This window comes from Coptis chinensis, chromosome 3 (assembly GCF_015680905.1).
Source record: "Coptis chinensis isolate HL-2020 chromosome 3, ASM1568090v1, whole genome shotgun sequence".
Lineage (NCBI taxonomy): Eukaryota > Viridiplantae > Streptophyta > Magnoliopsida > Ranunculales > Ranunculaceae > Coptis > Coptis chinensis.
Window position 1 is genome coordinate 2,244,337 of NC_141458.1, and position 16,761 is coordinate 2,261,097.

The 16,761-nt window shown below is 36.3% G+C and overlaps 3 protein-coding genes and 1 non-coding gene across 8 annotated transcripts; 3 read left to right on the forward strand and 1 right to left on the reverse strand.

The window, feature by feature from the left end:
• The first annotated feature begins 322 nt into the window (after positions 1–322).
• AR791 (actin binding protein family) lies at positions 323–3,750 on the forward strand. Its single transcript, XM_086599928.1, has 5 exons — positions 323–579; positions 754–1,031; positions 1,140–1,219; positions 1,673–2,434; positions 2,533–3,750. Exons 2-5 carry the CDS (start codon positions 881–883, stop codon positions 3,451–3,453), a joined length of 1,914 nt encoding a protein of 637 aa, XP_086456054.1. The 5' UTR covers positions 323–579; positions 754–880; the 3' UTR covers positions 3,454–3,750.
• Positions 3,751–4,203: 453 nt separating this feature from the next.
• LOC147507204 (GDSL esterase/lipase APG-like) lies at positions 4,204–7,004 on the reverse strand. The gene is made up of 5 exons (XM_086599929.1): positions 6,620–7,004; positions 5,631–5,761; positions 5,091–5,324; positions 4,722–4,977; positions 4,204–4,607 (listed from the first exon to the last, which is right to left on the reverse strand). The coding sequence occupies exons 1-5, from the start codon at positions 6,888–6,890 to the stop codon at positions 4,411–4,413; spliced, it is 1,089 nt and encodes a 362-aa protein (XP_086456055.1). The 5' UTR covers positions 6,891–7,004; the 3' UTR covers positions 4,204–4,410.
• Positions 5,920–5,991, forward strand: TRNAW-CCA (transfer RNA tryptophan (anticodon CCA)). The gene has a single exon. It is a non-coding gene; the product is annotated as a tRNA-Trp (tRNA).
• A 2,662-nt stretch (positions 7,005–9,666) lies between the features above and the next one.
• On the forward strand, positions 9,667–16,017 carry LOC147507206 (uncharacterized). Of its 5 annotated transcripts, XM_086599934.1 has the most exons (15): positions 9,667–9,799; positions 10,537–10,666; positions 10,747–10,896; positions 11,078–12,572; positions 12,646–12,843; positions 13,018–13,263; positions 13,352–13,447; positions 13,550–13,610; positions 13,690–13,748; positions 13,847–13,937; positions 14,034–14,110; positions 14,227–14,448; positions 14,531–14,604; positions 15,497–15,549; positions 15,729–16,017. In XM_086599934.1, the coding sequence occupies exons 5-14, from the start codon at positions 12,682–12,684 to the stop codon at positions 15,498–15,500; spliced, it is 1,092 nt and encodes a 363-aa protein (XP_086456060.1). In that variant the 5' UTR covers positions 9,667–9,799; positions 10,537–10,666; positions 10,747–10,896; positions 11,078–12,572; positions 12,646–12,681; the 3' UTR covers positions 15,501–15,549; positions 15,729–16,017. The 5 variants fall into 5 exon arrangements, with proteins under 5 accessions (XP_086456060.1, XP_086456057.1, XP_086456061.1 ...); XM_086599931.1 differs by lacking the exons at positions 9,667–9,799; positions 10,537–10,666; positions 10,747–10,896 and having other exon boundaries at positions 11,717–12,572; positions 13,669–13,748; XM_086599935.1 differs by lacking the exons at positions 9,667–9,799; positions 10,537–10,666; positions 10,747–10,896 and having other exon boundaries at positions 11,725–12,572; positions 14,037–14,110.
• Positions 16,018–16,761: the final 744 nt, after the last annotated feature.

Consider the following 16,761-nt stretch of genomic DNA (forward strand, 5'->3'; position numbering starts at 1 on the left):
GGTTGCAGACTTGCAGTAGAACGAGGTGCGCTCAAGCAAGCCCGTTATAGAGTTGCACAACAATTTGACAATCCCTTGGTGCATATTGCAACAAGACACCCGTTTTTGACAGTAAGCTAAATGTAGTTTATGTATAGATGATCCACGATGGACCAGAACCTGGAAACCGAAAATTCTTAGCACATTATTTTGACAAGGAAAATCGATGTTTGCAAAGAAAGTTATATGTCGAGAGTTGCTCGGAACAAAATCTTTAAAGGGGTTGTTCCATAGTACCTCCGCATAGAAAATATATAAAATGCAAGTAGGACAACTAGAAGAAAGTAGAAACTAGGAGAACTAAAAATGGAGGGAAGATCATAAAACTAGCACCCCACACACACATTCCCACCTTTTTCAAAACTAAAAACCCGTCTCTAAATTCTCTAACCTTAAAACTCTAAAAATAAAAAATAAAATCCAAAATCAATCTAAACAAAACAAAACAACACAACCAACCCCTTTCTAGTTGGGTTTTAAATTCAACCGTTTAACCAACCAGAAACAGAGAAAAGCCAACAAGCAAAGTCCTTATTAGCTGTAAGAACTTCAGGCCTTTTTTTTACATTTCCTTCTTTCTCTCTTTCATTATATCTTTAGAAAGTTAGTTAAGATTATATTGATCTTGGGGTCTGTTTGTTTTTTGGATTTAATTTTGAGTTGGAACATAACTAATTACAAAGTTTTTTTCTTTTCTGATTTTTTTGCATGTAGTTTAACTTATCATTGCATATACATGGAGAAGAAAAGGTTGAAGAAGGGGTTATGGTACAAAGAGGTTATGGTTATTGTTGATGAATAAGAGATGGGGTGGTTTGAAAACTAAGGAAAATGGTTTATTATGATGTTGTTGGTAAAGATGATGAAGGAGAATAAAGGAATAAAGCCTTTACTTTTGAAGTTTGGTGTTGTTTTGGCTATTTCCTTTGTTGGTTTTCTTTATTCTCATCTTAGAGCAAAAAGAATCAGTTCCAATTCTTCTTCTTCTTCAGGTTGGTTGTTTCCACTTCTTCTGTGATCTTTCTGTTGTTGTTGTTGTTGATGATGATGATGATGATGTTGTTGGCTATGTATTGATTTTGTATCATTTTTTATTGTAGGTGAGAAGAAAATTAGTTCAGGTTCTACGTCCACGACACCAACTTCTTGTGATGCTGCTTCAATCACTCAAGAGAGCATGGTATGATTAGTTTGATTACAAAAGTTCGTAGTATCATTTGATTAATGCTAATTAGTTGGTTTATGCTAATGAATTTTTATCTGTATGCTCATTGCTTGAGTAAATTATGTGAAACCTTGTTACTGTGCCCTTTCGAAGAATGTCATTTGTTATGAATATGGATTTGTAAGAAATTCATGAAAAGTTAAAAATGAAATTTAAAATAATTATACGAAATCATTTGAAAGACATTTTTTTTGGGGGGGGGGGGGGGTTTGTTAAAATTTTGATTTGTTCATTTTACATTTTGAAAGGAAATTAAAAAAGCATCAAAATTCAAATAATAAGCAATAAAGGGGTTGATGATTTATTTATGTAAATTTCAAAAGATATTGTATATTCTGTTAATCTGAAAGTATGCTCCTGAAGGGCTGTGATTTGATTTGATGGAATTTCCTTGTGTACTTCTTGTAGAAAGAGACATCTCATCTGAAGGCCACAATGGATGCTCCTCCTCTTGGGTTCGCACTGTGTAAAAAACATTTGGGAGTTGAAGAGAGTTTCCTCTTGCCTGAGTTCAATGATCTGGTTCTAGACGAGTTTGAGGTCCATTCCAATAATAAAACTAGTTCTCCAAGGAAAGATGCAGATAAATCCATGACACTGAAAATAGCTGTAGATAAAGAGACGGAGAAAGAGATTCATCATTTGCGAAACATGGTCCATATGCTTCAAGAAAGGGAGAGGAGCCTTGAGATGCAGCTGCTTGAGTATTATGGTCTCAAAGAGCAAGAGACTGCTGTTATGGAGCTCCGGAACAGGATAAAGATAAACTCTATGGAAGCTAAACTTTTCACTCTCAAGATTGAGTCATTGCAGGCCGATAAGAAAAGACTGGAGGCACAAGTGGCTGATCATTCAAAAGTCTTAGCTGAACTTGAGTCAGTAAGAACGAAGCTAAAGATGCTGAAGAAAAAGATTAGGTTAGATGAAGAGCAGACCAAGGAACAACTCTCCATGCTTCAGCACAAGGTTTCCGACTTAAAAGATCAGGAATACGGCACTGTTGGGAGGGATGTAGACATTGGAAAAGGCTTACAGAGATTAAAAGAGTTGGAGGAAGAATCATCTGGGCTTAGAATGGCCAATTCAAGATTGCAGGGTGAAAATTCTGAGCTTTTAAGGAGGCTCGAATCCACTCAAGTCCTTGCTACTTCTGTTTTGGAGCTTCCAGAGGTAAAGAAAAAAGCAAAAAAGAAATGTTATTTTGCCTGTTCTACTTTTCTTTTACGTGTGCTCTTAGAATGACTGTCTGTTTGGTTGTTCTATTGTAGTGTGAAGCATTGCAGGAAGCAAATCAGTGGTTAAAAAAAGAAAATGAAGATTTGACAAAGGAAGTTGAGCAGCTCCAAGCAAACCGCTGTTCTGATGTTGAGGAGCTGGTCTATCTCAGGTGGGTGAATGCCTGTTTACGATATGAGCTGAGGAACTACCAACCTCCGCGTGGTAAAACTGTAGCAAGGGACCTAAGTAAGACCTTGAGCCCCAAGTCAGAAGAGAAAGCCAAGCAACTTATACTCGAATATGCAAACTCTGAAGGTAATGGTGATAAAGGTCTGTTGGATTTTGATTCTGAGTTTTGGTCATCCTCGCAGGATTCTAGTAACACAGAATCTTTTGACCTTGATGATTCACCCATTGATGTTTCACATGCCACAAGAACCCATAGTTCTTCAAAATCAAGATTCTTCAGCAAGCTTAGAAAACTAGTACACGGAAAAGAAAGTCCAAAACATCATCATTCTTCAGGGAGAAGATCAATGTCCACCAACTCATTCGAAGAAATGGGGACATATTCTGGCAGTACAGTTTCTTCCCACCACAATTCAAGTATGTCCTCAATTGATAGCACAGTGTGTGAAGTAAGGTTTGATGAACATAGTAATAAGTGCGCTCGTCGATGCCAGAGTTTGTCGAGAACTTCCTTTGATCATAGACCAAGGGCCTTTACCCTAGAAAGTATAAAAGAGGTGGAAGGAAAACGGAGAAACAGCGATTTGGGATCCTCGTCTTTTTACAAAAGAATGTCTTTGAAAGAAGGTGGAAGGCATAGTGGTCTAGGGAAGGATAATACAGTCGAACAGGATCTAGCATCTGAGAAGTTGGAGTTAATGAAATTTGCAGAAGTTTTGAAGGGCTCAAGTAAATCCCCAAGAGCTCACAGAAGCCAGAATATAGTTTCTCATGACTTTTAACATGCAGCAAAGTTCTCGTCGTATCCATCTTTACACTACACCGTCCAAATTCTCTCCACACTAATCTGCATTTTATCTCACAGAAGGGGCGCGCTGGTTAGAGAATTCAAAATTTAGTCATTAGATTCTTATTTTATGTATTACCTATTACATAGATGATAGAAAATTACTCTGCAAATGTAGCGTAAATTGATTATGACGATAACTTGTCCTTTGCCACAGCGATTTGATTTTTTTGTAGAAATCCCTTCTGTAAAGGTATAACTGTTGAGGAAGGAAAATTTACATCGTTGTGGACATGTGGGCATTGGTCTTAATTAAACAAATCAATACCTGCTTCTGGAAATCTCATCTATGCAACACAAATATGTTGCCTTCCACAGTTCAAGCACAATAAGCTAGAAACTGACATATCTGGGGAATTCTCAAATACTAGAAAGTCTCTCCTTATTACCATTTTACTTTATAAATAACCCCAAACTCTGAAGTTGGCGGCCATGTGGCAGCTGCATGCTATATAAAGTTGCTTAATGACTACATCAGTCCTAAACTTTCATAATTGGTGAAGTACTCGTTGTCCTGAGTGTTCAGAGATCTTACAGTATGCTCTATCATCATCCAAAGCATGCCTTTCCGAAAAATAGAATCAACAATTCAACAAACACTTATTTAACAAACAAAAATAGTCCCTTGTCGAAAAGCTTACACCCAATTAAAATTTGTCTAACACCAGATGATTGGACATAGACGTGCTTCAACAAAATTCACCAAGTTTTCTCATGTATAGAATATAATGTGGTGATCACATTTCAAACCACGAAGCCAGAAAATAATAGTAGTACATAAATGAGTAAATTTGCTTGTGATAAAAAAAAACAGGATAAAATCGTCTAATATGTGAGATGCAAACAACAGTAATACATTAGAGTACATTTTTTTGTGATAAATCCATGTAAATCATCCGATAAGGGAGATGCCTTCAAGGATCAATGCGTCTGCAAGAACCTGATTCGTAGCTTCGGATGGATGGACGCTGTCCCAGAATATGTATTGTGTGGCATTGGAACATGTTCCAGGTGAACGAGGATTGCACAAGTACACTGTAGTCTCTACTGTTCCTGTTCCACAGCAGCCTCTTCTAGCCTCGAAGAATCCTGTATCCAAAAAAATATATTTTACAACAGATCGAGGACTAAGTAAGAGGGCACTGAAAAGCGTTATACATGCTGTTATGTAAGGACTAGAAAGCAATATAGTAGCATCAGTACCATATTTTGAAGGACTTTGAACGACGTCCAAGAGAGGCTTGTAGATATCAAATATAGCTAGCTTCAGGTCAGGAAATTGCTTTTTAAGCTGTGTTGCGGCTGCATTAATCTTCTTATTGAACCCTTGAGCGTCAGTGTTGAGCCTTGAGACGCATCCATTATTTCCTAATCCAAACAATGTGATTGCTGCAGGAAGACAACCAGTTGGTGGGAGTGATGTAGCTCCGATTCTTCGGGCTCCTAATCCATGCAAGTTCTTTAAAAAAATGAAGTGTAAGAACATAATCAGACTTGAAAAAAAAAAATCAGAGTGTAGCCTTAGCCCACAAAATAAAACTGAAATACACGAAAACTTGAAACAGAACAAACCTTAATGAAGTTGGTGAAGATGCTAACTAGGAATGATGAGAACTGGTCTGGAGTATAGGCTCCATTAAGCAAAGGATTGACGTAATAATTCTGAACAAAATCGCTAGCGCCAAAGCTAACAATGTACAATGCATCCTTTATGATACTCGCTGCTTTTGCATTCCCAGCAACCTGGACTAGTTTCCTTTGGTATTCCTTGTAGTACTGAAGTTGTTGCGACAATGAAATCACATGCTGTACGAGATAAAAAAGGAAATATTAATTAGAAACAGAATCACAAATTTGATAATGGCCTTATGAGTCTAAACATGACTACCATCTATAGACTACACAATGACTATGAGCTTTGCAGTCAATTCTGAGCCTAGCAGCAGCCATATAGAGACTTACACCTAAGGCCGCCTAGGATTGCGCTTATCGGCTTATGGGTGCCTACTATTGTTGCCTAGGCTCACCCCAGCATGCATCTAGCCGGAGCTTGCGCCTTTAACTGGATAGACTATGAATTAATTCGTGCAGAATATTACGATAGAGTCTTACAGAGTTGATAGCGGTCTGATCGTAGTAACCAGAACCAGCAGAAGCAAAGTTGGTTCCTATGAGAAGGTTCTTCCCTGATGCCTGGGGACTAAGATAAGCTGGAGGGTATGTGGTGAAGCCTAGAGTCTCAGCTGCAAAAAATAAGTTAATGATGGACGAATTAGTTAACTGGTTAGAAATAGATGGTATATAGTAGAAGGCAGATGTTACTTCTGTCTATAAAAAATTACTTTGAGATACATTTATCGATTGAGATCTAATATGTCAACAAACGTTAATTGTCAACATTGGATCCGTGGCGCAATGGTAGCGCGTCTGACTCCAGATCAGAAGGTTGCGTGTTCGATTCACGTCGGGTTCAAGTTCATTAAGGTTCCTTTGGTCATTAAGCATGTTTTTGTTCATTTTTGGTTCCTTTGTTCCCTAATCCCTACTGTGTTTTTTTCAGTCTGCCAAATTCCCCTAAGGTTCTAATAATGTTAAAAATTAATCCTCGGATGGACACATTTTATTTATTTATTATTTTTTTTCGATAGATTAGTACCTCGGATGGACAATTAGAAGAATGTTTTATATTTGTTATTGTTAAATGTTTCTAGTTCAATTTAGGAGTAACAACCGTTGGATTGCCCTACAAACCTACTTTTGAATTCAAGTCCCGTTGGATGTAATTGCAATCCGCTCCTTTCCAGGGACTGTAATTCAATGATGGCACAAGCATACGACATTCATCGAACGTGCAAAAGATTGTACTATTACCTAAATCGAGTTTGCAAGGATGTATCCAACTACTGTTAACTGCTCTTTTGGACACTGTGGGCCTAAGAAACAAAGAAACAAGCCCACCAGACCACGTGTATGTGCTAACTTGGCATAGTGCATGCATGTGGCAGCGCACTGGTACAGTGGTACCTCAAAAGGCTAGAACTACACAATTTTGAAAGTCTCAAGTTTTTCTATGTACAGAAAGCAGAAGCATGTAAACATACCAGTGAAATCAGTAGCAAGTTTTCCATTACAAAACCTTCCTGTAGGACTTTTGTTTGCAAAGTCTCTTCCATAAGGAGGATAATTAGCCTTGAAGATGGTAGATGGAAGATAGTCATTGTTTCCCACATCAACCACAGAATCACCAAAGGTTATAATAGCTGGAACCAACCTTGTTGAATCTTGCGCATATCCATTGTCGAAAAACATAGACAAATAGACCATCAAACACAATGTTGAAACAAAACCCATGCTTCGAAGCTTAGAAACCATCCTCGCTCAAAATGCTGCTGGTTGAAAATAGAACTCTAGAGCGCTTATAAACAAGAGACTCAAAAAGACCCAGAGTATTGAATAATGTGTTGGGAGATAGATGAACCTATAAGCCTTGAAGTTGCTTGATAGCATTTATAGCCTGTTATAGAAACCAGCTTTTTCTGCTAATTAGCTTTGTTTCACTCACTGAATTGAATTCATTCAACTACTAAAGCCACATGGTAGTTGGAAAGTTTTGATTGCTTTGAAGTAAGGATCCCAAGAGAAGGGGTGTTCAAGAGTAAGGAGTGTTCATGGGTCGGTTCTGGTTTGGTTTTTACTGGTTTTGGATTCGGTTATATTTATAACGGTTTCTATTGGGTTTGATTTTTTTGGTTTTTTTCTTATATTTAGAAAACCTAAAACCATACCCATTAATTAAGTCGGTTCTAGTTTGGGTTTCGGTTTCTTTTCGGGTTATATATTATTACTAAAATTACATTTTTAATTACATAATATAATTAAAAGTTAGTTTTTAGTGCGACAATAACACTTGTATTGGTCCTAAATTCAATAATCTTTGAAAATTTTCTAAAAACTTTAAATACATCTCATAAATTATATATACGTATGTATTAACTTGAATTTCAAATCGAACACATGTACATTACTATACATACATATATATGTCTTATATAAATATATATAACACACTAAATTTTAACATATAGAATAAGTACATGTACTATAGTTGTTAGCATTGCATGCATTTATTATCATAATATATATACACGTATACACGTGTAATATATCAAACACGTGCACTTATATAAATATTATCATGCATGTCCACGTTTATTAGTTAATATATACAGTGTGTTAATTAATTCACAGTATATGTGCGTGTAGTCATTGACATTATTATTAATATTTATAATACACGTGTTCAATGTAATGTTACAAAACATACATTTAATAACATATTATACATTTACTATTATATTATTATGTTATCCCTATATATTTAGTAAATTTTTACACTTAAAAAAAACTATATATTATAATGTTTGGGGTTGTATTTATTTATTAGTGTAACATAACACTAAATTTTATATATCAAAATTATATTAATTGGTTCCAGTTTCGGTTTGGATTTCCAATTTTTTACTATTCGGTTCCAACGGATTGAGATTTTTATCGGTTCAGTTCTTGAAGATCCACTTTTAATAGTCTAACATTTTAAAACTCATAACCACTATCAGATACCCATGCACACCCCAACCCAAGAGTATAGTTGGAACTTGGAATATCACTGTGGAACTCAGGATTGAGGAAATGGATTTGTTTTAATGTGGGCCAAATTTACTAGTAGTGCATGTGAGCCCATTACCACATTTAAGAGTGATCTCAATTGGGTGAACTATTTAATCGTGAAAGTACATTTTCTGAAGATATTTTTACTTCTTTGGACGCTCCTTATTATTAGTACTTTAACAAAATCATGCAAGCCTTTCTGCAGGCTTTTTGAAATCATTGTCGATATATACTTTATATGAATACATATCATATCATTTAACGGGATCACGAGAAAAATAAAATGATCAACAGTTTTGGAACTTATCAGCGAACTCTGACTTTTTCAAATGGGATATCGGGCCACACGGCTATGCAGACAGTGCATTCAAGATGTTGGTCACATACTCACATGCCGGTGCGTCGCGCATTGACTATAACTTCAAATCACTTACTTTTATTATTGACTTTTTATGGATGGGGTGTTGATCTTAAAATTGGGTTATAGGGCATACACGAAGGCAGTGCCAAATTTAGATTTGATCAGGTTTAGAAACCCCAAAATGTATCAGTTCAAAGTTTGATTGAAACGAATCAGTCCACAGTGTGGCTGCTTTGTTTTGTGTTTCTTTGCTTAAACGGATTCTGGGTGTACGAAAAAAGTAATGACCTAAGGATGACATGGGGTGGCAAATGGACCAGGAAGGCCTACACATGTATTTTTTTTGGTAAAGAGGCCTACACATGTATTGAGGCTGGAGCCGGCGGGGGAATGCAAATTTTCTTAAGCCCTTACTGGCTTACTACCCTTCAACCCCATCAAAATGGCTTAGGTTGGTATGTTGGATTAGATTGTCCCCCGCAGGGCTACAACACCGAAGTCCCACACCTCGCGATCCCCTGCATCAGTGGGATCTTTCGGCCCATAGACTTCTTCAGGATAAGGAGGTTGACACTCTCATACACTCACTGATTCACCACTAACAAAGCGTGGCGCAGTGAATAATCAAATGGGTGGTAGATGTCATATGTTTTCTACCGAACCGTTTTACCCAAGTTTCATGGATCTTCAATTTTGTGCTTAATTTTCTTTTATTTTGTGGGTGTTACGATTATTCATTTTCTATCTCTATTAATAGTTTCTTCTATAATTAATATGACCTCTTAAATTCATCCGAGTATTTTTCTTATGCATAATACCTCTAAATTAATAATTAAATAAAAACACCCAAATACTATTTAGAAAGACTAATTTGTATTTTTCACTTTTGTAAATTTGTAAATTTCTAATACCCATATTGTCTTTAAATTAAAATATGGTTTAGGAGCAACTAGTCATTTCATGTATTGGTGAATAAAAAAAACAAATCCACACATCATTTAAATTGTAAGCGCCATTGATACCAAAATTAAGTAGAAATCCGAAAATACAAATTTTGGTTTTTGTCAAGCGCGTTGTCGAAACTGTGACAAATAGCATTTTCGTTTTCATCACTGTTACAAGGCTGGTAAAGTCAATTTACCGAAAAAAGAAAAATAGGCCCGTGAAAATCAATTTCTTCCACTAAACCCACCACTCTCTCACAATCCTCATCTTCTTCATTGAAAATTGTTCGCTTGCGCACCTAGCTAGGGTACATATCTTTATCTTCTCTATCTTCACTTCCACTTCTTATTGGTTGTTCAATAATAATAATAAAAAAACCCCCATTTCTCCCTCTCTATTGTGGATTCGAATTATTAGTATTGTGATTGGGGCTTCAAATTTCGGTGGTAATTGATCGAACTCATTTGTTCACTTTAGAATACGAGTATGAGTTCAATGGAGCCAACGTCATCGCTACAGAACCACAATTATAATTCAATAACAACACTCTCAAATTGCAACGACAGCAGCAATAGTCACGGCCACCACTACAAATCTACGAATGTTTCAATGATCACCAACCACTAGTTTCCCGGCGTACGAAAATAACATCAAAACTGAATTATCTAGCTAGAAGGATAGAGGGTGGGGGTAGTGGTCAAGTGAGCGGAGCGAACGTTTCAGCAATGGGGTATGTGGCCCAAAATGTAGGTCTCTCTCATTGCAATGTAGTATACTAGTCACGCCCCCATTGCAATGTAGTATACTAGTAGTAACGGTGGTGGGTTTCTTTGGAAGTGGGGACTCTTGAGTTTTCTCTTGTAAGACATATGGAAAGTATCATGCATCCGGTGGTTAAGGTATTGTGCGACCAAGAGAACTAATCTATGATTTTATTTATTTATTTTTTACATTTTGATTTTGTTTTTGAACTTCATAGTACATCTTAGAGGTCCAGCGTTTTTCTCAAGTCAATCTGTGGGTATTGATGTTTAGTTTTGTTAGACATTGTTATCTTGGTGTTGTTCACGTTGTTTGGGGGTTGGATGAGCGTAAGAATGATTGGGTTATGGTGATGAAACCGTTGTTCGTGTTTGCTGCTAATTCAATGTGGTTGGTTCATAAAAGGAATATGGTAAGCAACATGTAAATTGAATTTTAGAAGTTTGGTAAAAACATGTTAGGTGACAATCTTATCTGATAATAATTCTATAGATTCATATACGTACGGTGTTGTGTGGCTGATTTGATATTCTCGAGCCCATCCTCGTGGAAATGATAAAGCTATGCAAGAGCTGAAGCTAGTGTGGAAAAAGATTGGGCACTACAAAATGAATGCATGTGGTTTGAGCAGCAATTGAATTGGTATGGGTAGGCAGGTGCATTGCATTGCAATATATTCTTTGCACATATATTTTTTTTCAGCAATATTACTTCTTCCAATGCCTCATATGAGTATGTCAACTTGTGTATTTACATTGAAGCAGTCGTGATCTAGGTTAATTCATAGCCTTATCTAGTTATCTCCTTGTGTTGGTTTTTGTAGGACAGAGTAGCAATTTAAACTAGCATTATCCACTAGAAAAGGAGCTGGTGAAAGTTGTGAATATTGGTACTTAGCAAGTCAGTAAAAATTGAGTTCATCTTACCTTACAATTGATTTACCTGTGTTAAACTTGATTGACATTTATTGTGGGGTATATTCAGTCTGTTGTGCATACAATATCTAACTTCTTGTTTGTTGGTTATGCTTTGATATCAAGCTCCTTTGCATGTAGTATGATGATTAGTCTACCCAAGTGTCGATGTGGCTTCCCTTATTTTTGTAGGCTAATTTACAGAGAGACATTCCTAATATAAGGGAATTGAACCATTCCCTTGAAACACCAATACCAAGTATTTTTTTCCTTGGTTGACAAAACACATTGTTTTTATTTATTAATGGGTGTTTAGTTTGCCTGAAAAAATAATAAAAAACACGCATTATTAATGAAATGCACTACTCCGCTCATGCCCCCATTGCAATGCAGTATACTAGTAAGTTAATAGAAGAAATGGATCCTTTACTCTACAAAGAAACTTATATGAACCGTAACAAACAGAAAGTGAAATTGATAGAGAATCAGTATCTGGTCATGTTGAACTGACAAATTAGAAAATCAGGCCTCTTGTATAAACTGTTTGATCTCCAATTGTTATTGAGATCGTATACATATGCAAGTTTTCTAATAGTTGCATGGGACTATGGGCTATCCTTCCCTAACACTCTTCTCTTGTGATATTGTTTCGACCAAATATGATCAAAACACTAAGTGATGACGAAAGAGATGAATAACGTAGAAAAGTAATGAGAAAAGTGATGGTGATTGAGTGAATGATGAGACTGTACCTTTCGGTTGCCTACGTACCCAAATTATCGATGAGATCAAGTCTCAAGAACGTAGTTCTGTATGAAAAATAGTTTGATATTTATATAGGTAGAGTAGAGACTCCTTGTAGCTCAAGTATTCTTGTAGTTTAAGTAATTGTCACTACAAAAAAAGTGACTTTTAGCCTCGGACATTTTGTCGCGGCCAGGGGTTTGGTGGCTATATCTTACTTGTTGCCATGACAAACCAAATATGTGGCAAGAAGTACCTTTTTGCCTCGTGTTTATCTTTTTGTAGCAAAAGGTGCATTTTTTGTAACCGTTTCAATGTCGTCGTGGCTTTAAGTCGCACCTTTCGTAGCGAACAAGTTTTGCCCGTGGCTTTAGGTAAGTGTTTGGCGTCGATGGCGGCAAATAGGCTATTTAAAACATTAAATAATTATTTTCATTAAAAAAAAAAAGGGCAGAAAATAGATGTTAACGTTCCAGCGGGTTGTTTCCCTCGTTTATTTTGGTGAAAATTGAATCTCAAATAACAAAAAGAAAAAGAAGAAACAGAAAGCCCAAATATTTTTCACCGGCTGCCACACCAGTTATTGCCTTCTTCTTCACCGGTTGCCGCCTTCTTCTTCACTGCTTCTGCCTCCTTCTCCACCGCTTGCTTTACCTTCAGGTAATCCATCATTAGTTTGTGTGCTCATGTTTATTTATGGAGAACGGTACATGTCATCTATAGTTTCTTGCAGGTCCTTCGGGCAGTATCACATAATTACCCAAGCATAATGGCAGCTTGTTGGGGGCAAGTTTCTAGTATTTCGTTTGGAGTACTGAGGGCAACTACTGCTGGATTCCCTAGCTCTGAGTGTTCAACCAAGCTGTTGAAGAATGATATTGTAAATTCTGTAGGTTCACTTGGAGAGAGATGCGTAACGGCTGCTGTGAAGGTAAAATACTTTGGCCTTTCATTTTCCTCATTGAACAATATATATTTAAATAGATACATTTACACTACATGGGCAAGGTGCTCTTCCAAAATATTTTGCATCTGTCAAGTTCTGTAAACTACAATTTTACTACTATTATTGCATACCTAAGGTTGTAAACAAATGTTGATTTAGGTATTAGATGAATGTCTCCGTGCAATATCTGGATTTAAAGGAACCGAAGGTGTTCTAGATGATAGGTCCCTGGACACCCCATTTACATCTGAATGTACCAGAACAAAAAGAATTTCATCTGCTCCATCATATGGACTTGTTGGTCCAGAGGAAGGAACCCCAACACAAGATTCTTCAGGAAGCGAGCAGTGGTGTGAGGCTATTGAGAAGCATCTACCACTGATTTTAAGGCATAATTCTGCGATGGTATGTTTGCTAATGTCTGTTAATCTTTGATACAATTTTTTCTATTCAATGTTAATTATTAAATTTGAGTCTTTTTTTTCCCTGGAAGGTAAGAGCAGCGTCTGTAACTTGCTTTGCAAGTATAACTTCCTATGTTTTCTTCTCCCTAGCAAAAGAAAAGCGGGATTTTGTGCTGTCATCTTCTGTAAGTGTGAATAATAATGTTCCTCATTAGTCAATGCATGCTTTGGATATTTTTCATTTGTAGATCAGTGCAGCACTGTACTAAACGATGAGGTTCCTTCAGTCAGGTCAGCTGCTTGTAGGGCCATTGGTGTCATTGCATGTTTTCCAAAAATCTCTCGTAGGTAAATTTGATTTTGTTATGAGATCTATTGAACTTGATCTATTTGCCACTTACGAAAGATGTTTGTTCTTTTAGAGCAGAAACTTTGGACAAGTTTATCCATGCTGTTGAAATGAACACACGCGATCCTTTGGTCTCGGTAATTGTTTTGTGATATCCAATTTGCAATAATATTCAAAATGACTTTTTTTGTCTCTGCATCTCTGGACCATGTGAATATAAATAGGTTTTCTCCAGGTTCGGATAACAACATCCTGGGCTTTAGCAAATATATGTGATTTACTACGCCACAGAGCAAGTGATTTCAATTTGGATATGGTTTCCACTGGTGGGTTCATTGTCACAAAGCTTCGTGAATATTCAATTTGTATCTTGTTTTTGTGTTTTTCCGTCTTACTTTCCTTTCCTTCCTTTTACTTTTCAGTAGATTCGAAGGCATATTCTCTTTGGATAGCTCTTTTAGCTGAATGTGCTCTGAGATTGAGCAAGGATGGTGACAAGGTAAATTTATTATTATTATTCTTTTCATCCTAGCTCACGCCCTTCTTCACTGTCCAGTATAATTTGTTGTTGTCTCCCTTGTGCATACACACGAACACTGAAAATCTATCTTTTAGATAAAATCAAATGTTGTGAGAGCCCTTGGAAATCTTTCAAGATTTGTCAGATTTACTAGTCTACCAACTTCACATTCTGAAGCATATTTTGGAGGTTCATCTCTGAGAATCTATAGTGATAGTCACAATGCACAAACTTCAAAAGAAGTTATGGGAGATCCTCATTGGTTGGGAAAAATGGTCCAAGCATTTGTTTCATGTGTGACGACTAGAAATGTGAAGGTAATCTCTGGTTCTCGATATATTTGTGCTTGTCTTCTTTTATCTATCTCTTGCTTATTTGAAATTCGAGATCAAATAACAGGTCCAATGGAATGTCTGCCATGCATTGAGCAACTTATTTCTGAATGAGACTTTAAAGTTGGAAGATATGACTTGGTAAGGATACTTCAAGTACTTCATTTTTTTCATGGGTAGCACGTTGAATATTTGTTTTGACCATAATATTGTCAAGTTACATTGACACGGCTAGGTGTGTCCATGCATGACACAACAAAATATCAAAAAGTGAGGTATATCACATACAATGTGTCTGACACAGGCACGTGGTGTGTCCATGTAACATAGTAATATTATGATGAACACGGGTGGGAACCCCCAACAGTCTCCCAGACCAGCTTGTACCATGTTTCCTATGGCTCTAATTCTGAGAGCTATACATTTAAAATCTTTTTATGTGTAGGTCCACTGCCGGAATGATTGTGGACTGATTATTTTTGGGGATGTGAAAGATGTGTATAAAAGATAACTAATCATATCATTGGTGGGGGTTGTAGTATTTGCAGTTGCTACACCTTTTATATTACTAATGATGGAGACCCTAAGTGCTTTCCTCCATGCCTCGTGTTTCATTGGCTGGAACATTTTACCACTATTATGGCTAGAGTCGGACCATTCTCATTTGCCTCTTTGGCTAAAGAAGAAGTTTGATCTTTTTTTGTATAAATCACCTTTTTGTTTTTCATTTACGGAAGTCGCATGCAAAAAGATTATCTTGTTTCATTTGCGGAGATTATTTTGTGTAGTATCTTGTTTTCAATTACTTAAAGTAGAATAACTGATGGGGTTCAAGGCCGATTATTGGGTATTATCAACTACGTCATAATCCATGTGTTTGCTACATTATAATATTATCCATCTCTATTATTCAGTTTCTAATAATGGAATTGCATCTACATCTATTCTGTTTTGTATAGAATCTAGAATCTAGAATTCTATATATGTTACAAGTAGTGATCGGTCTTGACTTGTTCCTTTTTCCTTTGGGCAGGTGAGTAAAAAATGGTAGGGAGTGGTTATCATCCTTGGTCTTTCGGGTCTTAGGTATGAAATAGCTACAAAACTTATAGTGAACATTTTGGTTTATAGAGTCGACACTAATGAAGCATATGTTAAGCTTGGTAGATGACTAGGCACTGTTGGAGTGATAAACCTTTAATTATTGTCTTCGGTTTATGTCTTTCTTGTTATTTCTAAACTTTTCTTGTTGTTTGTTTATGCAGAAATAAATGCACATCGATGGCTTCTTGTACATGCATGATCAATTCCGAACTTCGTGGTTTTTGCGATTTTGGCGCTGATAGGCGGAATATGGTACTACTGCGCATGCGTACTGCTGGATTTTGAACTTCCATCATAAGGATTTTTTGTGTAGATATTTTGATACTTTTGTTTGTATGATACCAAAATACTCCAAAGATGGATTGTTGTTTAATTTCTCTTATTTTTGGTAGTGATTGGAATTGGTTTATGTAGCTTCCATATAAAATGAAATTTCAGTTTAGATTCTCATTCATATCTCTATGTGGTTTTAGTACACAAATTATTATTATTATTATTATTATTATTATTATTATTAATATTATTAATATTATTAATAATATTATTATTATTATATATATACAACACTTTTTGCCGCAGCCATTTGCTGTAAAACAAAACCCAAAAGTAATGTCTTGTTGCGGCCATTTGCTGCAAAAAAAAAACCAAAAGTAATATCTTGCCACGGCCATTTGCTGCAAAAAAAACCAAAAGTAATGTCTTGTCGCGGACATTTGCTGCAAAAAAGAACCAAAAATAATGGCGGGAGAAACATTTATTGCCACGACTTGTGGCAATAAATACTTTTCGAAGCGGCTGTGCCTGTGACAAAAAGAAATTAATTTATTTTGACAATTAAACTAATTCAAATAAAAAACAATGTCTTGCCACGACATGGTCGCGGCTAAATGTTCATTCTCTTGCAGCGGTGGCAAAAGTCGTGGCAACAAACTTCTTTCCACACCCTTTTTGCCTCGAAAAGGCTAAAAATTTTTCAAAAAAAACACATGTTGCCACGAATTTTGGGCTTTTTGCCACCACAATTGACTGCGGCAAAAAATCATATTTGTAGTAGTGTGTGATTGAATATAACTCTCAACTGATAATTATCTCTTTGATAAGAAACGAATCTGGACATAAATTAATGTATATTAGTGACAAACCATGTGGCTAAAGTTCAGCCTTAGACACATGAGTTAATAGACCTGTACATTA